Source organism: Ovis aries, chromosome 9, assembly GCF_016772045.2.
Source record: "Ovis aries strain OAR_USU_Benz2616 breed Rambouillet chromosome 9, ARS-UI_Ramb_v3.0, whole genome shotgun sequence".
In the NCBI taxonomy this organism is placed as follows: Eukaryota; Metazoa; Chordata; class Mammalia; order Artiodactyla; family Bovidae; genus Ovis; species Ovis aries.
Window position 1 is genome coordinate 49,810,362 of NC_056062.1, and position 23,105 is coordinate 49,833,466.

The 23,105-nt window shown below is 39.8% G+C and overlaps 1 protein-coding gene across 31 annotated transcripts in view; it reads right to left on the bottom strand.

The window, feature by feature from the left end:
* STAU2 (staufen double-stranded RNA binding protein 2) overlaps positions 1-23,105 on the bottom strand; it is a 311,536-nt gene that overhangs the window by 87,988 nt on the left and 200,443 nt on the right. Inside the window, exons 16-17 of one of the 31 annotated variants that reach the window (XR_009595067.1) lie at positions 22,223-22,348; positions 12,440-18,012 (exon numbers count right to left, since the gene is read on the bottom strand). The exons of 29 other annotated variants lie outside the window; for them this stretch is intronic. Coding sequence is in view for 1 of the 2 variants with exons in the window: in XM_060393812.1 (XP_060249795.1) it covers positions 22,331-22,348 (18 nt within the window). In the remaining variant the exon portion in view is untranslated. Of the gene's footprint in view, positions 1-12,439; positions 22,349-23,105 lie in introns of those variants that run through there. One more of the 31 variants, XM_060393812.1, reaches the window with a different exon arrangement.

Genomic DNA, 23,105 nt, shown 5'->3' on the forward strand with positions numbered 1-23,105 from the left:
GAATGTTTGGAAAATTCTGAAGACATTTCTGAAAGTGGAAACTTACATGTATCACTAAAATAAACAAACATAAAGTGCCTCCCAAGATGCTAAGATGGCCACTTCTTATTGAAAGTATTGGAAGAACCAATACTTACTGAAACGTACATGCTCTGGAATGTGTGCGTGTGTGTGTGTATGTGTGTGTGTGTGTTATAACTGCCACATCTGAAGGAAGTGTCAGAATGGAAAGAACTGGGTCAGATATCAGAAAGCCTGGGTTTGAATCTCAGCTCTACCTCACAGTTTATAAGGTGTGCAAGTCTGCGTAAGTCCCTTCACGTCTTTGGGTTTCAGTTTTCTCATTTTTAAAATAGAAGTTTATCTAGACAAGGACAGTCCAATAGAAATATAAAGTGGGATACATTTGTAAATTTTATAGCCACATTTTTAAAAGTAAAGAGATGGAATTAACTTTAAGAATATATACTTATTAACCTGATACATCCAAAATAACCTCATTTCAATATTTAATCAATAAAAAGTCATTGATGAGATCTTACACATTTATTTTTGGTACTGGATCTAGAATGGGAAAGACGAGCGATCTCTTCAAGAAAATTAGAGATACCAAGGGAACATTTCATGCAAAGATGGGCGCAATAAAGGACAGAAATGGTAGGGACCTAACAGAAGCAGAAGATATTAAGAGGTGGCAAGAATTCCCCAGAACTGTACAAAAAAGATCTTCATGACCCAGATAATCACGATGGTGTGATCACTCACCTAGAGCCAGATATCCTGGAAGTGAAGTCAAGTGGGCCTTAGGAAGCATCATTACAAACAAAGCTAGTGGAAGTGATGGAATTCCAGTTGAGCTATTTCAAATCCTCAAAGATGATGCTGTGAAAGTGTGCACTCAATATGCCAGCAAATTTGGAAAACTTAGCAGTGGCCACAGGACTGGAAAAGGTCAGTTTTCATTCCAATCCCAAAGAAAGGCAAGACCAAGGAATGCTCAAACTACCGCACAGCTGTACTCATCTCACACACTAGTAAAGTAATGCTCAAAATTCTCCAAGCCAGGCTTCAGCAATACGTGAACCGTGAACTTCCAGATGTTCAAGCTGGTTTTAGAAAAGGCAGAGGAACCAGAGATCAAATTGCCAACATCTGCTGCATCATCAAAAAAACAAGAGAGTTCCAGAAAACATCTATTTCTGCTTTATTGACTATGCCAAAGCCTTTTACCATCTGGATCACAATAAACTGTGGAAAATTCTGAAAGAGATGGGAATACCAGACCACCCGACCTGCCTCTTGAGAAACCTGTATGCAGGTCAGGAAGCAACAGTTAGAACTGGACATGGAACAACAGACTGGTTCCAAATAGGAAAAGGAGTACGTCAAGGTGTATATTGTCACCCTGCTTATTTAACTTACATGCAGAGTACATCATATGCATTGAAATGCTGGGGTAGAGGAAGCACAAGATAGAATTAAGATTGCTGGGAGAAATATCAATAACCTCAGATATGCAGATGATACCACCCTTAATGCATAAGCAGAAAGTGAAGAAGAACTAAAAAGGTCTCTTGATGAAAGTGAAAGAGGAGAGTGAAAAAGTTGGCTTAAAGCTCAACATTCAGAAAACGAAGATCATGGCATCTGGTCCCATCACTTCATGGCAAATAGACAGGGAAACAGTGGAAACAGTGGCAGACTTTATTTTTCTGGGCTCCAAAATCACTGCACATGGTGATTGCAGCCATGAAATTAAAAGATGCTTACTCCTTGGAAGGAAAGTTATGACTAACCTAGACAGCATATTAAAAAGCAGAGACATTAGTCAACAAAGGTCCATCTAGTCAAGGCTATAGTTCTTCCAGTGTATGGATGTGAGAGTTGGACTATAAAGAAAGCTGAGCACCAAAGAATTGATGCTTTTGAACTGTGGTGCTGGAGAAGACTCTTGAGAGTCCCCTGGACTGCAAGGAGATCCAACCAGTCCATCCTAAAGGAGATCAGTCCTGGGTGTTCATTGGAAGGACTGATGCTGAAGCTGAAACTCCAATACTTTGGCCACCTGATGCAAAGAGCTGACTCCTTTGAAAAGACCCTAATGCTGGGAAAGATTGGGGGCAGGAGGAGAAGGGGATGACAGCGGATGAGATGGTTGGATGGCATCACGGACTCAATGGACATGGCTTTGGGTGGACTCCGGGAGTTGGTGATGGACATGGAGGCTTGGTGTGCTGCGGTTCATGGGGTCACAAAGAGTCAGACACGACTGAGCAACTGAACTCACTGACTGACTGAATTTTGAAATGCTTAATGGCACACATCACATGTGAACAAACCACATTTCCAACACTCAGTAGTCACATGTGGCTAATGGTTAACATATTGGATAGCATGGCTCTAAATAGTTGCTAACAATTCTTTTTATTTTAAAAACCTTCTATTACTTTGCTGTCAAAATTTAATATATTAGCATCAGAATTAATAGTAAGTTCAGCACAAACATATGAAAACCATAGATTAAATGCTTTCAAGGAGCATCTACTTCCTGAGTAGGAACATTCCTACTCAGGAAAGGTTCATTAATTTCCTGTCTTATCTGGCATTTTTAAACTCCGGATGATTTTTCCCAACCCTGAACAATCATTAAGAAGTAAAGAAGGGCAATTATCTTCTGGACTCAACCCCATAGAGAGCAGATTACTTAATCTATCAAACTGTAAGCCTGTTAATAATTGCCAAGACCCCCATTTCATATTGTGTGATGCAGATTTGGCCTTAATCTAAAGCTTAGATCTTTATGTAATCATAAAAATCATAAGACTCTTTTGCAAATGAACAAACATCCAAAGTTACTATTACAATGATAAAGTCTATTTAATTTTTGCTTTGTTTCATGTAGCCCAAATGACTAACACTATCAGGGTTTTATATCAGTAAATCATAGCACAAGTGAATTAGTGTTCAATAATAAGATATCATTTTGTCAATTATTGGGAGTTTATTACTAGAAAAGCCATGTTCATTAAAACAGGTAATAATATCCAATAATATTTTCTTTTTTTTTGAAATATTTTTTTGATGTGGCCCATCTTTAACATCTGTATTGAATTTGTTACAATACTGTTTTATGTTTTGGTTTTTTGGCCATGAGACAAGTGGAATCTTAGCTTCCCAACCAGAGATCAAACTCGTACCCACTGCAATGAAAGGTGAAGTCTTAACCACTGGACTGCAGGGACCCCCAATAATATTTTCTTAATGATAATTGAGAAAAAGAATTAAGCCATTAGCTGCGCAGTATCATTAATCATTTAGTCATTTAAAGGCTGGAGCAAAACCTACTTGCATCACAGGATAACTTTTAAATTATCAATTACACCTATGACAGATTCTTACAAGTTATTTATCTCCAGGTACAACTGTACATCATCTCAATCAGATTATGAGTTTGTTACACCAAACTTTACAAAAGTCATATAGATGTACTCTCTGACATTAGTATAATCTTCTGAAACTTCTCTTTCCTCCTCAAATTTATAATAATAGAACATTCGAGCGTTTCTGTATCATTGGGGCTTCCCAGATGGCACTGGTAAGTAAATACCCTGCCTGCCAATGCCAGAGAAGTAACAGATGAGGGTTCGACTCCTGAGTCAGGAAGATCCCCTGGAGGAGGGCATTTATTTAGCAAAATTCTTATTTAAAAAAAAAAGGTTGCTAATACAACATCTTATATGCTTTATGTAACAAGTGTTTCTGCAAATCTCTAAAATGTAATTCAACACTGTATAAAGAGAAAGCTGATGATACTAATTCATAGGTAGCAACCTAATAACAGTGATCCCTTAACAATGGGCATAACATACATTGTGTTTACAAGGATTTCCAAGGTGGTGCAGTGTAAAGAATCCACCTGCAATTCAGGAGATGCGGGTTTGATGCCTGGGTCGGGAAGATCCCTGGAGGAGGGAATGGCAATTCACTCCAGTATTCTTCCCTAGAGAAGACCATAGACAGAGGAGACTGGCAGGCTACAGTCTGCAAAGTCACAAGGAATCAGACACTACTGAGGGGCTGAGCATGCACACAGGCATATTGTGTTTATAAATTTGTCAGTAGGATAAAATCATGTTATTTGGAGTCAATTTCCTACATGATTTATACTGTTCAAGGAGCATTCAGCAGAGCCAGTCTGACACATAATATTGTCATGTCTGGAGGAAAAAAGATAAGCATTATTGCTATTCTGCAGTTACTGTAACTAATCCCACCAGGCAATTATCTTTTACATGTCAGTGGCCAATGAAGAAAGTAACAAAGGCAGAGTCAGAAAACCCTTAATGTTATGTGGTCCACTCCTGTACTGCCTGGCACTTTGGGGATGTGTAATGTCTGTTGTGTGAATGGCCATACAGCACATATACTATACAGTATATAGTATATATGTGTATAAACACTGCTCAGTTCAGTTCAGTTCAGTTGCTCAGTTGTATCTGATTCTTTGCGACCCCATGAACTGCAGCATGCCAGGCCTCCCTGTCCATCACCAACTCCTGGAGTTCACTCAAACTCACGTCCATTGAGTCGGTGATGCCATCCGGCCATCTGATCCTCTGTCGTCCCCTTCTCGTCCTGCCCCCAATCCCTCCCAGCATCAGAGTCTTTTTCCAATGAGTCAACTCTTCACATGAGGTGGCCAAAGTACTGGAGTTTCACTTTTAGCATCATTCCTTCCAAAGAACACCCAGGGCTGATCTCCTCTAGAATGGACTGATTGGATCTCCTTGTAGTCCAAGGGACTGTCAAGAATCTTCTCCAACACCACAGTTCAAAAGCATTAAATCTTCAGCCCTCAGCTTTCTTCACAGTCCAACTCTCACATCCATACATGACTACTGGAAAAACCATAGCCTTGACTAGACAACCTTTGCTGGCAAAGTAATGTCTCTGCTTTTGAATATGCTATCTAGGTTGGTCATAACTTTCCTTCCAGGAGTAAGCGTCTTTTCATTTCATGCCTACAATCACCATGTGCAGTGATTTTGGAGCCCAAAAAAGTAAAGTCTGCCACTGTTTCCACTGTTTCCCCATCTATTTGCCATGAAGTGATGAGGCCGGATGCCATGATCTTCGTTTTCTGAATGTTGAGCTTTAAGCCAACTTGTTCACTCTCCTCTTTCATCAAGAGTCTTTTTAGTTTCTCTTCACTTTCTGCCATAAGGGTGGGGTCATCTGCATATCTAAGGTTATTGATATTTCTCCCAGCAATCTTGATTCCAGCTGTGCTATAAACACTGTAGCTCGCATGCATTCTATCTATAAAGAAGCACACATATACACACAGTATATGAAGAGTATATCATGAGAAATGCTGGGCTGGAAGAAACACAAGCTGGAATCAAGATTGCCAGGAGAAATATCAATAACCTCAGATATGCAGGTGACATCACCCTATGGCAGAAAGTGAAGAGGAACTAAAAAGCCTCTTGATGAAAGTGAAAGAGGAGAGTGAACAAGTTGGCTTAAGGCTCAACATTCAGAAAACGAAGATCATGGCATCCGGTCCCATCACTCCATGGGAAATAGATGGGGAAACAGTAGAAACAGTGGCAGACTTTATTTTTGGGGTCTCCAAAATCACTGCAGATGGTGACTGCAGCCATGAAATTAAAAGATGCTTACTCCTTGGAAGAAAAATTATGACCAACCTAGATAGCATATTCAAAAGCAGAGACATTACTTTGCCGACTAAGGTCCGTCTAGTCAAGGCTATGGTTTTCCAGTAGTCATGTATGGATGTGAGAGTTGGACTGTGAAGAAGCCTGAGCGCCGAAGAATTGATGCTTTTCAACTGTGGTGTTGGAGAAGACTCTTGAGAGTCCCTTGGACTGCAAGGAGATCCAACCAGTCCATTCTGAAGGAGATCAGCCCTGGGATTTCTTTGGAAGGAATGATGCTAAAGCTGAAACTCCAGTACTTTGGCCACCTCATGTGAAGAGTTGACTCATTGGAGAAGACTTTGATGCTGGGAGGGATTGGGGGCAGGAGGAGAAGGGGACGACAGAGGATGAGATGGCTGGATGGCATCACGGACTCGATGGACGTGACTCTGAGTGAACTCCGGGAGTTGGTGATGGACAGGGAGGCCTGGCGTGCTGCAATTCATGGGGTCGCAAAGAGTCGGACACGACTGAGCGACTGAACGGAACTGAACTGATATGTACTGTGTATGCATATTTCCTTTTTTTTTCTAACTAGAGAAATTTGTTGGTAAGAACTTTTAATCTGATTCTAAAGTCTGAATCTTAGCTCCCCGTTTGGGTGACATCAAAACTCAAGTCTTGTTCCTGTTTTCATTCATTAAGAACTCCATTCATTTATATTTAGGTAGCCAGCATACGATAAGCACAGGGCTGATACAAAAAGAAAAAGTATATCACGGAGACAAATACACAGACCAATCATTATTGTTTTATAAACAAAGGAATTGCTATTTGGGAGATTAAGAAATGTGCCCAAGGTAACCCAGCAAGAATCAAGGGTCAAATCTCAATCTAAATGTCTTCCAACTATTCCCAGAGCTGAGACACACCAAGAGCTGTAAAGGAAATGTGATGGTTAATTTTATGTGTCAACTTGGCTAAGCTGTGGTACACAGTTGCTTGATCAGACACTAGTTTAGATACTGTGGTGATAATATTTTGTAGATGTAATTAATATTCATATGCAGTTACCTTTAAGTAAAGGAGATTATCCTTAATAGTGTGGGTGGGGCTCATCCAATCAGTTGAAGATCTTAAGAGCAAAATTAGGTTTTCAAAGAAGGAATTTTGCCTCAACACTGTAACACAGAAATCCTGTCAGCCTGCCCTTCAGATTTCAGACTTAAGATTGCAACATCGACTCTGCCTGTGTTTCCGGCTTGCTGACCTGCACTACAGACTTTGGACTTGGCAGCCCCCACAACTGCATGAGCCAACTGTTTAAAATGTTTCTCTCTATGTATGATTTTATCCTACTGGCTTTTGTTTCTCTGGAGAACCCTCACTGATACAAGAAGTCATAGCTAAGTACAGAGGTTGGTGAAGCATCAAAGTATGGATGTCGATGCAGTTCATCAAAGTGGAATGACACAGATGAACCAAGGAATCAAGCGTAAAGCTTGGGTATTACAGCATTTAAGGGGCCAGTAAAAGATGAGGAGTCAAAAGTAAGAAGTGAGTCAAAGGAAAAGAGGATTTCATAAAAGAGGGAAGTAATCCTGCAGAAAGGCCCAACAGGAGAGCTGTGTATCTGTGTGTGCCAAGTCACTTCAGTTGTGTCTGATTCTTTGTGACCCTATGGACCATATCCCGCCAGACTCCTCTGTCCATGGGATTCTCCAGGCAAGAATACTGGAGTGGGTTGAAGGCTGAGTAGAGGCCCTAATATTTGGCAAATGGTAGGACAATGGTGAGGCCAGGGGTGGCAGCCAGGAGGAGCAACCTCATGTCCGAGGAGCTGTGGCTGCGCGGGTGCCGGAGGGCTGAGAGGAGCTACTCCACATTCAAGATCAGGAGGGGCAGCCGTGAGGAGATACCCGCCGCGTCCAAGGTTAAGGAGCAGTGGCTGCACTTTGCTGGAGCAGCCGTAAAGATATATTCCATGACCAAGGTAAGAGAAACCCAAGTAAGATGGTAGGTGTTGAGAGAGGGCAGACCCACTGAAACCATAATCACAGAACACTAGTCAATCTAATCACACTAGGACCACAACCTTGTCTAACTCAATGAAACTAAGCCATGCCCTGTGGGGCCACCCAAGACGGGCGGGTCATGATGGAGAGGTCTGACAGAATGTGGTCCACTGGAGAACGGAATGGCAAACCACTTCAGTATTCTTGCCTTGAGAACCCCATGAACAGTAGGAAAAGGCAGAATGATAGGATACTAAAAGAGGAACTCCCTGGGTCGGTAGGTGCCCAATATGCTACGGGAGATCAGTGGAGAAATAACTCCAGAAAGAATGAAGGGATGGAGCCAAAACAAAAACAATACCCATTTGTGGATGTGGCTGGTGACAGAAGCAAGGTCCGATGCTGTAAAGAGCAATATTGCATAGGAACCTGGAATGTTAAGTCCATGAATCAGGCAAATTGGAAGTGGTCAAACAGGAAATGGCAAGAGTAAACGTCAACATTCTAGGAATCAGCGAACTAAAATGGACTGGAATGGGTGAATTTAACTCAGATGACCATTATATCTACTACTGTGGGCAGGAATCCCTCAGAAGAAATGGAATAGCCATCATCGTCAACAAGAGTCCAAAATGCAGTACCTGGATGCAATCTCAAAAACGACAGACTGATCTCTGTTCGTTCCCAAGGCAAACCATTCAATATCACAGTAATCCAAGCCTATGCCCCAACCAGTAACGCTGAAGAAGCTGAAGTCGAATGGGTCTCTGAAGACCTACAAGACCTTTTAGAACTAACAGCCAAAAAAGATGTCCTTTTCATTATAGGGGACTGGAATGCAAAAAGTAGGAAGTCAAGAAACACCTGGGTAACAGGCAAATTTGGCCTTGGAATACAGAATGAAGCAGGGCAAAGGCTAATAGGGTTCTGCCAAGAGAACGTACTGGTCATAGCAAACACCCTCTTCCAACAACACAAGAGAAGACTCTACACATGGACATCACCAGATGGTCAACACCAAAATCAGACTGATTATATTCTCTGCAGCCAAAGATGGAGAAGCTCTGGGAGCTGACTATGGCTCAGATTATGAACTCCTTATTGCCAAATTCAGACTTAAACTGAAGACAGTAGGGAAAACCACTAGACCATTCAGGTATGACCTAAATCAAATCCCTTATGATTATACAGTGGAAGTGAGAAACAGATTTAAGGGACTAGATCTGATAGATAGAATGTCTGATGAACTATGGAATGAGGTTCATGACATTGTACAGGAGACAGGGATCAAGACCATCCCCATGGAAAAGAAATGCAAAAAAGTAAAATGGCTGTCTGGGGAGGGCTTAGAAATAGCTGTGAAAAGAAGAGAAGTGAAAAGCAAAGGAGAAAAAGAAAGATATAAGCATCTGAATGCAGAGCTCCAAAGAATAGCAAAGAGAGATAAAAAAGCCTTCTTCAGCGATCAATGCAAAGAAATAGAGGAAAAGAACAGAATGGGAAAGACTAGAAATCTCTTCAAGAAAATTAGAGATATCAAGGGAACATTTCATGCAAAGATCAGCTCGATAAAGGACAGAAATGGTAGGGACCTAACAGAAGCAGAAGATATTAAGAGGTGGCAAGAATTCCCCAGAAGAACTGTACAAAAAAGATCTTCATGACCCAGATAATCATGATGGTGTGATCACTCACCTACAGCCAGACATCTTGGAATGTGAAGTCAAGTGGGCCTTAGAAAGCATCACTATGAACAAAGCTAGTGGAGGTGATGGAATTCCAGTTGAGCTATTTCAAATCCTCAAAGATGATGCTGTGAAAGTGCTGCACTCAATATGCCAGCAAATTTGGAAAACTTAGCAGTGGCCACAGGACTGGAAAAGGTCAGTTTTCATTCCAATCCCAAAGAAAGGCAATGCCAAGGAATGTTCAAACTACCGCACAATTGCACTCATCTCACATGCTAGCAAAGTAATGCTCAAAATTCTCCAAGCCAGGCTTCAGCAATATGTGCACCATGAACTTCCAGATGTTCAGGCTGGTTAGAAAAGGCAGAGGAACCAGAGATCAAATTGCCAATGTCCGCTGGATCATGGAAAGCAACAGAGTTCCAGAAAAACATCTATTTCTGCTTTATTGACTATGCCAAAGCCTTTGACTGTGTGGATCACAATAAACTGTGGAAAATTTTGAAAGAGATGGGAATACCAGACCACCTGACCTGCTTCTTGAGAAACCTATATGTAGGTCAGGAAGCAACAGTTAGAACTGGACATGGGGTAACAGACTGATTCCAAATAGGAAAAGGAGTACGTCAAGGCTGTATATTGTCATCCTGCTTATTTAACTTCTATGCGGAGTACATCATGAGAAATGCTGGGCTGGAAGAAGCACAAGCTGGAATCAAGATTGCTGGGAGAAATATCAATAACCTCAGATATGCAGATGACACCACCCTTATGGCAGAAAGGGAAGAGGAACTAAAAAGCCTCTTGATGAAAGTGAAAGAGGAGAGTGAACAAGTTGGCTTAAAGCTCAACAATCAGAAAACGAAGATCATGGCATCTGGTCCCATCACTTCATGGCAAATAGATGGGGAAACAGTAGAAACAGTGGCAGACTTTATTTTTGGGGGCTCCAAAATCACTGCACATGGTGATTGTAGGCATGAAATGAAAAGACGCTTACTCCTGGAAGGAAACTTATACCAACCTAGATAGCATATTAAAAAGCAGAGACATTACTTTGCCAACAAAGGTCCGTCTAGTCAAGGCTATGGTTTTTCCAGTAGTCATGTATGGATGTGAGAGTTGGAGTGTGAAGAAAGCTGAGGGCTAAAGAATTGATGCTTTTGAACTGTGGTGTTGGAGAAGACTCTTGAGAGTCCCTTGGACTGCAAGGAGATCCAACCAGTCCATTCTAAAAGAGATCAGTCCTGGGTGTTCATTGGAAGGACTGATGCTAAGCCTGAAACTCCAGTACTTTGGCCACCTCATGCAAAGAGTTGACTCATTGGAAAAGCCCCTGATGTTGGGAGGGATTGGGAGCAGAAGAAGGGGACGACAGAGGATGAGATGGCTGGATGGTGTCACCGACTCGATGGACGTGAGTTTGAGTGAACTCAGGGAGCTGGTGATGGACAGGGAGGCCTGGCATGCTGCGATTCATGGGGTTGCAAAGAGTCAGACACGACTGAGCGGCTGAAATGAACTGAACTGAACAGAGGACAATGGTGACCATGGTCAGGACAGTTGTAATGATGGTTGGGATGGAAATCATACTGTATTCATTGATTACCTACCAGTAAGGAAAAGGGTAAAAAGTGGAAAAAGTTTGGCAATTGAGGAAAGGAAGAAAATAATGGCTCATAAAGGAAGGCAAAGTAGAGGGGAAGATTATTTTAGATGAGCCAGAGACTTGCAAGTTGAGGGAGACAGACTACTGGAGAAAATAAAGGTAGATAGCAACTGTTGAGAAATGAAGTTCCTAAAGCCATGGAACATCCTAGAATATGGGCTCTAGACCCCAGGGGTAGAGGATGACACTAATCAGAAGTGAAAAGCTCTTTGTCTAAAACAAGCAGTGTATAGATATGACATTGGGGCTCCATGCCTTTATTTATCCTTTATTTTCTCAGGAAAATTTAGAGGTGAGGTTATCATTGAGAGTCTTGATTAAATAATATGTGTCTAGTACTATGTTCTTAGTCACTCAGTCATGCCCGACTCTTTGTGACCCCATGAACAGAGCAGCCTGGTAGGCTACAGTCCATGGGGATTCTCCAGGCAAGAATGCTGGAGTGGGTTGCCATGCCCTCTTCCAGGGGATCTTCCCAACCCAGGGATCAAACCTAGGTCTCCAGCATTGCAGGCAGATTCTTTATCATTTGCGCCACTAGGGAAGCCCAGTCTAGTACTATAAGGGATTCAAAGAAGCATGAGACCCATTTGTTACCAGTCTACTTGTTCGGCTAATATGACCTAGTACATATTTAGTCACTGAAAAGAGCTTTTTTATCCATTCCTAGAGTTAAAGTATTACTAATATGGGGTTAAACAATATATTGTGGGAAACCTTTAGCAAAATACGCCCATTTCTGTCAAGAATTAGTAAAAATTACTATTGGTCCTCTGCTTTTCATCATTTGTAGAAATTTTTAAATAGAAGCTTGAAAATAAGATTTCCAGTACACGGTTTGGGGCTTCCCTGGTGGTTCAGTGGTAAAGAATCTACCTGCCAATGCATGAGACACGGGTTTGATCCCAGGGTTGGGAAGATCCCCTGGAAAAGGGAATGGCAACTCACTCCAGTATTCTTGCCTGGAGAATCCCATGGACAGAGCAGTCTGGCAGGCTACAGTCCACGTGGTTGTAAAAGAGTCAGACACAACTTACCGACTAAGCAAGAACACACAGTTTAGTTATAATTCCAATTAAAAAATAACTATGTGGTCTTAGTGTCTATATGAAGAGATCACTATTACATATAAAAGCATGATAAAATAGCACAGTATTCTTTGATCTTACCATGTTCAAACATTTAGAAGACTACATTTGAGACTAATGATCAATAAGACTTCTTCTTTATTATTTTCACAACTGTGAATGTAAAGCTATTAGACAAATAATATGTAACAGTTTTTCCTTAAAACAGAAAGGAATTTGAACATTTTCTCACATTCTGTGACACTGTGAGATGGGTGGTTAGAGGCTAAAATCTTTACGTTTTCCAGTGATGCATTAACTGAACCAAAAGGACAACTTTACTCATTTCAAAATGTTTTATTATAACAGCAATCTTCGAAGGCAAACACAAAAGATTCTTCCATGCTTAGATTTTAAAACATAAATAACCAATTTAATGCATCACTAATAATGTACAATAGATGTCTTCTTGTAGTACCAATTCAAATAAGAGACTGATGTAATCTGCCAGATACTTCAAAGTAACTAATTCGCTAATAAGAAAACACTTCTATTGTGCAAAATTCCCTACTAAAAAAACCTGCAGAAACCTTCCTAGTTGGATATTTACTAGATAGAAGTGTTGAAGTCTCATTAAAAATGCTATTTAATAAAAAAAATAGGACTAAGTACTTTAGGTCTTAAAAATGTATCTTAGGCTTTTAAATGGAAATATATCTTTATTCAAAGAAAATAGATATTAATGGCAAAGTATGACCTCTTTTAGAACTGTGTATTTATATTCAATGCATTTATATTTTATGTCTTCAAATTTTAAATACCTATTACATCTGTTGCTATTATGTTATATACTCTATATACACACACTCCAGGTATATTATCTATGAAAATAGTATAGTAGTACACTTCACTTTTCTATAAATCTTCCCCAGCAAGAATAGGTAAAACATTTCCCAGATTCTAAACTTCTGAAGGTAAAGACTTAGGTCAGTTTCCTGATCATATTGTATTATACTGTTTAATGTAGTTTTCCAGAGGAAGAAACCTTAGACTTCTGCCTTTTTTCTCTCTTACCTATCATGGAATCCATAATTTCAGCCTTAATAGGAAAAAAAAAAAGCTGTACAAAATTCAACAAGTATTTCCCAAGCATGTTTAATAAGATTATTGTTCGTTGACAAAGGCCATTTGCAATTTGTCTTTTGGCCTACAAATGTCAAGCAAAATATAAATGTAAATTAAGACATGTTCACTTATCTGTTGTTTCTTCTCCAGAAGCAACTAATCCTGGGAAAGTACCTCTTATTCCACAAAGGAACAAGAAAGAAGGAGTTTCCATTTCTACAGTCAGTGAAAGAAGGGTGTTCAGAAGTGGCCCACAGGAGATGACTCTTCAGGCTCCTTTCAATGGTATTCAAAAGACCCAGGAACTAATTCTTTGCTTTTTTTATGGCTAATGATAGAGGGACAGGAGTAACACCTATTGTGTTACCAGCAGAAGTAACATCCTACTGTTACACTAGGATTTTCCTCCACCACACACTAGATATTTTAGGACTTATGCTCTTAATGAAAGAAAAACCTAAATCATTTGAGCCATATAATAATAAATTATATTATCAGGGGAAGCATTATATTATTTATTCCACAGAATTTTAGAACTAGAAAAAAAGATATTTCTTGAATTTGCTGAATTATTTGTGGCTTAATACTAATGGCTGGGTATGCCCTATGCCAGTACATTAGCCATGATTGGTTTGCATGTTTGCAAATTTTCCTGACTTCTCATGACCTGCTGGATGAGATCCAAATTCTTTGTCCTGGCATCCAAGACACTTAACAGTCTGATCTCTGTCTCTCTAGCCCCTGTCCTCACTAAGATCTGAAGACCAATGTTACACTTCAACTAAAGGGTTCTGCCCCCCAAACGAGCCTCCCCCGTCCCTGCTAGTGCCTGGGCTCCTGCTAGCCCAGCTGCCACACCAAATACCTTTTATTAAATGCCTTATTTCTCTATTGTTTATTGGGAAACCTGATCTATCCTCCTTTTCTAGAGGAGGCCACCTTCTGCATAAAATTGTCTTAGTCAAAATCATCCTTAAGGATCCCCCAGATTTCTTAAACATTTTGCTGATGTTTCTCATAGGTCCATTGTCTTTAATTTGCATTATAGATCTTCTTGTCATCACGGTAATCAGTCTTTAGGGGCAGCATCCATTTCTCCTACACACCTTGAGACACACATCACCACACTGCTTGGATGCGTCAGACATTCAGTAAAGGTTTATGGAGTGAATTAACTTTTATGTAATCATAATCTTTTATTCTGGATTTATTCTTACATGAGCAGTCACTGTAAAACCAGAGGCAAAAACCATCACTGCCTATAATCTCCTTTCAAAAGCAAACAATAGAAATGATGAATCTCTCAATTATAAATTCAATTGAAGGTGAGACTAGAGATCAGCCTCATTCATAAAATGAGACAGTAGAAGCCCATAACAATACTGACAACCAGGGACTAAGCAAGGGGCCCTGAATGATAGGTTTCCTCGTAACTGTGAAAAAGATATACTGCATATCAAAGCGTGCATGGGACATACCATTTGATGTAAAACAGGAATGAATACATAGTACACTGAAGTGGTTGATAATGAAGTTTTGCTGAATATATTCTTTCCTACGCTATTGAAGTGGTCAAATTTTAAAACCTCTAAATCAATGAGGCTTAAAGTAATAGCAAGGCTCATTTCCTGGGATGATACATGATTCTCTGTTCAGAGTTCTGTCATCTGCATAAATTGAGAAGCTTGTAATGAAAGGATTAATAAAATCGGGTTTTCTTTCACAGAACTGGTTGAAACAGTGAATCACAATTGGAAAGTTACTCATCTAAAACAACAACAAAACATCTAAGCTCCTTGCCTCTGGTTTAAAACACAAGAGTGCTTTTTTTTTTTTTTTGGCACATAGAGATATTGAATAAATATTTGTTGAATGGATGAATAGATGACTGGTTGCTTTTTAAAATCAGAATATTAAATGCGAACACTGTGACTAGTGATGCAATGCTAATATCTAAGCACGTACTTTAAAGGAAGAAACTAAAAACTGGCTTCTTGGGTGCAATTTGAGAAATGCTCCCCCAATTTTATACTATTTCTGCTTCTGTGGAACTACAGCTCCAGGGGAACTCCATTGCTCTTTGTGATTCTGGCCTGAGCTTACAAACTTTAGTGTGGGGGAGTCCGTTTCTGTTAGAATAAAAGCAACGGTCTGTTGCCTTTTTAAATATGTCTGGATACAAGAAGGACAAAGTAAAAACATATATGAAAAGAAAAAAACAATACCTAAAAGAGGAGAAATCACTAGCAGTGTCAGTGTTGAAAATAAAAGTGGATCATTATTTGCCGACTCTAACAAAGGAAATCTTTTGAATAGCACAGTTTAAACTGCTGTTTTGTCTCAGGCTATTCTGAAGCATATCCTAAGTCCTATGAAATTAATGAAACCTCCAGAAACTTTTGAATTCATGCAAGAGAGAAATGCAACCTACAGTGATAGACATTGGTTGAAAAAGGACTTCTGAGAGCTTCCTACAAGCTACTACTAGATATAGAAGCTTACTTAAAATAGAACTGGTCGTTTAGCTGAGGGTTTTTTAATAGTATTTTCCAAAGACCTATGTAGAGCACAGGAAACTGTGCTCAGAGTTATGTGGCAGCCTGGATGGGAGGGGAGTTTGGGGGAGAATGGATCTATGTATATGTATGGCTCAGTCCCTTTGCTGTTCACCTGAAATCATCACAACATTGTTTGTTAATCGGCTACATCTCAACAGAAAATTTTAAAAAAAAAATTAAAGATAGCATTTCCCAAGAACTTGAGGGACAAGACTGTGAATGACCACAGTCATTTTGTCTTTGTATTTCATATAAATAGTTGAGTATTTTGTGTGTATCCCCGAACATTCATAACTGTTTCCTGCCAAAAATCAACACAAGGTGTATCTTCACCCTCCACTTCACAGGAAACTTCAGGATTACACAGACTATGTATTTCAAATGTATAGAGGGTTTGATTTTTTCAAAATGACGGTTTTTAAGGACACACCACTTAGGAAGGAATGGCAAAGCTGGGTGTAGAAGCCCTGCTGTTTTCTCTCTCTCCAGCAGCTTACTTTTGCCACCTAGTGGGGGAGGCAGTTTCCTAGTTACGTTTGTGTTTTGCAGGACTCTAAGAGCAAAGGTGAGCTTCTTGGTAGAATATAATCAAACATACTTCAGTATGATCAAACATACTTCTCTTTCATATTGGGGATTTTAGAAAGTTTGGTGCATGCTAAGTTACCTGAGTCATGCCCGACTCTGCGACCCCATGGACTGTAACCCTCCAGGCTCCTTGGTCAATGGGATTCTCCAGACAAGAATACTGGAGCGGGTTGCCATGCTCTCCTGGGGATCTTCCCAACCCAAGGATCGAACCCATATCTCTTTTGTCTTCTGCATTGGGAGGTGGGTTCTTTACCACTAGTGCTACCTTGGGAAGCCCAGAAAGTTTGGGAATAACCATAAATAATTTCTCCAGATTGTCTGTCCCATATGCACTGATTTTCTTTTGAGCGGTCAGTTTTTACTACAATGATCAACCTAGAGGAGGCAAGGCAAAATAAAGCCTCCTTATATACACGTATTGTTTTAACTCTAAAAGCACTGACCTCTTCCTGGTTTCCAATCATTCTCCATCCTTCTACCTCGTAGGACTTCAAAAAGCTTCACAAAGTCTATACTTTTGCTCACTTCTGGTTTTTTTTTTTTCCCCATGTTTCCCTCATTTCCCCCCCCTTTTTTTTTAAGCAATTTAAAAAATTTATCTTGGGCTGTGCTGGGTGTTCACTGTCGCACAGGGTACTCCAGTTGGGGTGCGTGAGCTTCTCCTGTTGCAGAGCATGGGCTGTAGGGCACTCAGGCTCCAGTAGTTGTGCCCACTGGGCTCATCAGTTGTGACTCCTGGGCCCTAGAGCACAGGCTCAATAGTTTAGTGCACAGGCTTAGCTGCTCCACAACATGTGGGATCTTCCCAGAGCAGGGATCGAACCCATGTCTCCTGCACTGGCAGGGGGATTCTCTACCAAGGAAGCCCCTCATTCCTATTTTACATAATTAGGTGGGGGCCAAATCGATGTCTTAATCCCTAATTTCTCATTGTGGTTCTAATCTCAAATCTTCAGTTATCTACTGAATATCATCCCTGGAAATGACACTGAATATGTAAAAAAAAAACCTGCCGTCATCCTTCAGAAGAATCAAAGAATGGGCTTTCCTTTAGAGCCAGTGTGGCAGACTTAATCAGAGCTAGGCAGCAGTACCAGGGGTTAAAAATGGCAGAAATAAATTTTTTTTCAAGTGTGTGAAAATTAATGAAAAAAGTTAGGCAAAAGGAACAGTCAGGATCAGTTTACTGGGCAGGGTAGGAGGAAACATGATGAACATGAGTTTGGTGGAGCAATATAAATGAGCAGGAATTGAGGTCAGGAACATAGGAAATTTAAAACAAAGAAAACTGGAAATAAAAGGACAGAGTTTGGAAAACTATCACAGCTCAAGCCTTCAGGCTTAGGTACATGCAAGGACTAAGAGGGTGAGGACCAGCAGATTAGTGGGGTCTCAGACCTGGAAGAATGTGGTGATAAGGTAACCCCCACCCCTACCCCAAGCCCAACTGCCATGGAGGCTTCTGGAGAGCTTCAAGAGTTCCTGACCCAAATAAGTGACTGCTTACCAAAACTGCCATGATCATGAACGGCACTTTAATCCTCTTGGTCTCTGAGGCTTCGAAGGTGTTTTTTTTTTTTTTTTAACTCATTTATTAAGATGGGGCTTCCAGGTGGCATAGTGGTAAAGATCCCATCTGTCAATGCAGGAGGTGCAGGAGACATGGGTTTAATTTCTGGGTTGAGAAGATCCCCTAGAGAAGGAAATGGCAACCCACTCCAGTATTCTTGTCTGGGAAATCCCATGGACAGAGGAGCCTGGAGGGCTACAGTCCATGAGGTTGCAAAACAGTTAGACATGACTTAGCACCAAAAAAAACAAACACGAATTAAGATATAATTATATATACCACAAAGTTCATCTCATGTGAGTAGTTTCAGTAAGCTTAGAAAGTTGTAGAAACATCACCACAATCTAGTCCTAGCCACTGGACCACCAGGAAATTCTCCATGTAGCATGTTTTGGAGGTTTGTCTTTGTTACGATGTGTATCAGGTATGATTCTTGACCCATGACCCATGGAGTCAGAAAGAATCAGACGATGGAATACTATTTAGCAATAAAGAATGAACACTGTAACAAAGACAAACCTCAAAAACATGCCACATGGGATTTTCCAGGCAAGAATACTGGACTGGGTTGCCATTTTCTATTCCAGGGATCTTCCCAACTAGGCACAGAACTGATGTCTCCTGCATCTCCTACACTGGCAGGTGGATTCTTTACCATTAAGCCATCTGGGAAGCCCACATGGCTATATCACATTTTGCTTATTCTTTCTTCAGTTGGCGGGCATTCAGATGGTTCCCAGTTTTTTTGGCCATTTTGAATACTCACTGATGCTGTGAATATTCGCATATACATCTTTGTGAAAACATATGTTGCGGGGTCGGGGGCAGATGTAGGAGTGGAATTGTCGGATCATATTGTAAATTTGTTTAACTTTTTAAAAAATTGCCAAATTGTCTTCCAAAGTGGCTGTTCAATTTTCTATTCCCACCAGCAATCTGTGAAGGTTTTGGTTTCTCCCTATCCTTGCCAGTACTTGTTATTGCCTGCCTTTTTTAGCAAAATCTTCTTAGTGAATATGAAGTGGTATCTCACTGCAGTCTTATATTCCCCTAAGGGCTAATGACACTGAGTATAGTCTCAGGAATTTATTAGTCAGTTGTATATTTTCTTTGATGAACTGTCTATACATATGATTTAATAACTTTAATTGAGTTGCTTTCTTATTACATTATAAGAGCTCTTTGTATATCTGAGATACAATTCATATTTCCACATGATTTGTTAATATATTCGTCACAAGTTGGTGGCTTGTGTTTTCATTTTCTTAATGGTGTCTTTTGAAGCACAAAAGTTTTAAGTTTTGATAAAGTCCAATTTACCAATTTCTCCTATTATGGGTTGTGCTTTTGTTTTTGACTGTGCTAGGTCTTCACTGCTGTATGACTCCTTTCATTAGTTGCGGTAAGCAGGGATTACTCTCTATTATATAGAGGTGGATGTGGGCTTCTCCTGTTTCAGAACATGGGTTCAGGGTGCACAGTCTTCAGCAGCTGTGGCTCATGGGCTCAGAGTCGTGGCCCACAGGCTTAGTTGCCTCACGGCATGTGGAAATCTTCCCAGGCCAGGGATCAAACCCATGTACCCTGCACTGGCAGGCAGATTCTTAACCACTGGACCACCAGGGAAATCCTGGATTGTGCTTTTGATGATGAATCTAAGAAGTGTTGGCCTAACCCAAGCTCAAGCCAAGTTTCTCCCATGATTCTTTCCGAAGTTTTATAGTTTTTGGCTTTAAGTCTATTCTCCAAGTTAACTTTTATATATGGCTGAGATAAGAATCTAAAGTATTGTTTTTAATATGGATATTTAACTTTCCTAGTACCATTTGTTGAAAAGACTATCCTTCCTCCATTTAATTTCCTTGGCATTTTTGTTGAAATTGAATGAACATAAATTATAAAGTCTCATTTCTGGACTATTCCATTTTATTCTGTTCCATTAATCTATATGCCTATCCTTAAGCCACTAACTTGAATAATGTGGCTTTATAGTTAAATGTGAATCAGTAGTGTAAGCCTTCCAGGTTTTTTTTTTCTTTTCAAAAATGTTGTAACTACTCTGAGTTCTTTGCATTTCCATATAAACTTTAGGATCAGTCAATCAATTTCTACTTAAAAAAGCCTGCTGGAATTTTGTTAGCAACTGCATTGCATCTAAAGGTCAATCTGGGGAATTTCCAACTTAACAATAATGTCTTATATTCCATGAAAACTGAATGCCTCTCATGTAATATTTGCTGCTGCTGTTTAGTTGCTAAGTCATGTTCAACTCGTTGTGACCCCATGGACTGTAGCTCACTAGGTTCCTCCATCAGTGGGATTTCCTAGGCAAGAATACTGGAGTGGGTTGCCAATTTCTTCTCCAGAGGATTGTCCTGACTCAGAGATCGAACCTGCATCTCCTGCTTGACACTAAGATTCTTTATCACTGAGCCATCTTAGATCCTTAATTTCTCTCAGCAATGTTTTATAGTGTGAAGTCAACATCTCTTTGGTTAAATTGATTCCTAAGCATTTTCTACCTGATGCTATTATGAACGACACAGGAAATTTTATTTTTGGATTGTTTCTCATATATAGGAATAAAATTGACTTTTGTATATTGATTTATATCCTGTAACTTTACTGAACTTGCTTTAAGACCTAATAGGGCTTTCGTTTGGTTGGTTGGTTGTATTTTCCCTAGGGTTTTCTACACACAGGACCATATCATCTGCAATTAAAGGTAGTTTTGTTTCTTCCTTTCCAAACCACATGTCTTCTTTTTTTTCTCTTTCTTTTTCCTTCTCTCCATATTGAACTGGATACAATCTCTAGAATAATGTTGAGTAGAAATGATGAAAGCAGGCTTTGTTCCCAAACTTAAAGGTACGATATTTAATCTTTCACCATTAAGATGACATTAGCTATAGTGTTTTTTTGTAGATGACCTTTATCAAGTTAAGGAAGTTCCCTCCTGTTCCTAGATTGTTCAGAGTTTTTAATCAGAAATGGGTGTTGGTTAAGCTAAATAAAAATGACTCACACCTTTGAGTTTTACTCTAAATAAAAGGAAAGAAATGGGTGTTGGATTTTGTCAAATGTTTTTTGTCTAGAGATTATCATGTGGTTTTTCTCCTTTATTGATATGAACAGCAACTGATTTTCAAGGTTGATGTTAAATCAACCTTGATAATTGTGTTTAATCCTTTTATATGTTGCTTGATGTTGTCAAACAATTTATGAGGCTCTGTTAAATTTTTTTATTCCTTTTTTTGTTATTCAGACTAGATTATTTCTTTTGAACTATCTTGATGCCTATGGACTCTTTTTTCTGCCATCTCAAATCTATTACTGAAACCAATCCCTTTACTAAATTTTTCATTTCAGCAATTACTTTTTACCTCTAGAATTTCTATTTTTTTAAAAAAATCTCTTTATTGAGAATCTCTATTTGTTGAGTCATTATCACTATGTTTTCCTTTAATTCTTTCAGCATGGTTTCCTTCACTTCCTGGAACATATTTATTACTGCAGCTTTGAAGTCTGTCTGCTGAGACCAACATCTAGGCCCACAGCTTTTTTCCAAGGAATACTGGTTACCTTTTCCTTTCTTTGTATATCTTGTAATTTTTAATTGAAAACTAGAAATTTAGATAATACATTCTAGTTACTCTGGGTTTTAATGTTTCTCTCCGGGACTGTTGCTGTGGTTTTCTTGTTTATTAATTTGCCTAGATTAAATCTGTGGACTCCATTTCCCTCACAGCATGTGCCTGCTTATGTCTCTTCTCAGTTTTTTAAAAAATTGTTTTCCTTTTTTATTTTTAAACCCAGTCTCCTAGGGGTAACCCTTGTGTCTATACAGCTTAGCGGCAGTCAATGACTGGACAGTGGTTGTACTTAAACACCCTAAGCCAACAAAGCTTCTACTCTCTGACAATGAATCTGTGTTTGGGTTGGGGATTACATTCAAAGATCAGGCAGGTCTCAGGTCTACCTTGGCTCTACTTGCTGCCAGGCCCTCTGACATTTCCTCTGCAGGGATATGTAGATGAATCAGGGACGTACACTCAGCCAGGGATGCGTAGATAGCGTGAGCCCTCTCTGGTCTCTCCTGCATGTGTATGAAGTCTTTTGATCAGCTGCGTTGAGTTTACTGAAGCCCCTTATCACTGTATCATTTTCTAAGTCTCTCTAACAAATTTCTGGCTAGTCTATTGGTCAAAGACTATAAGCTCAGTTTCACTGAGCTGCTAGCTAGCCTTTCCTGTTGGTTTGCTACCAAGATACTTACTGTTATTCACAATCCACTGGCATGGGTTTTTCACATTCCACTTAAATCAAGTAAGGCCACTCCTCCAGTGAAACTGCTGATTTCCATGGCTGCTTTGCCTTGGCAGAACTAATGTGTGGGCTGAGCCTAGAGGTGGGGAAAGAGATCAGTTCCAGGCAAGAACACCAAAGAATTCTATCCTTCTCATCTGAAGTTGAGTACTTTTTCCATCAGTAAATATTTCTCAATTTGGTGAATGCCTCTGACCCATTTCCAAGTCCTAAAGTTGATGTTTCTGACAATTCAGTCCAGGTTTATTACTGTTTTTTTGGAAGATTTGCTCAGCTCTCACTATGCCATATTGGTAGCCTGCCTTAAATGTTATTTTTAATTGCTGTTTCTTTCCACTGTACTCAGCTGGTCACCAAGGTCTGCTGATTCTTTCTCTACAATGCTGTATTTAGTCACACCCATCAAAGTAATTAGCACCCATTCATTCTTGAATTACAACGACAGAAGTGTTCATCACAGTCAATTCTGCATCTGGCTAATAGAATAACCTTACAGGCACCAGTATAATAATATCCCTTGCTTCTGACTGAAGTATGCTTCTTTGATGCAAAGAACATATAATTCATACTGCTCAATCTAGCTGTCAAGAACTTACTCAACGGTCTTGATCTTATGGAGCATTTATTCCTGGAGCTTCCACCAAGTTGAGTTTTTCTTCACCCACGTATTCCTCGCCAATTTCCATGCTTCTGCTTCCCTTCATGTTGTTTTCCCTATATGGAAAGCCCTTATAATTTGTCTTTCACTTCATAGTCCATCAACTCTTAAAAGAAGCTTAATCGGGTAAATTCTGGTCTTGATCATTTCCATAAGCTACAGTCAAACTTCAAAA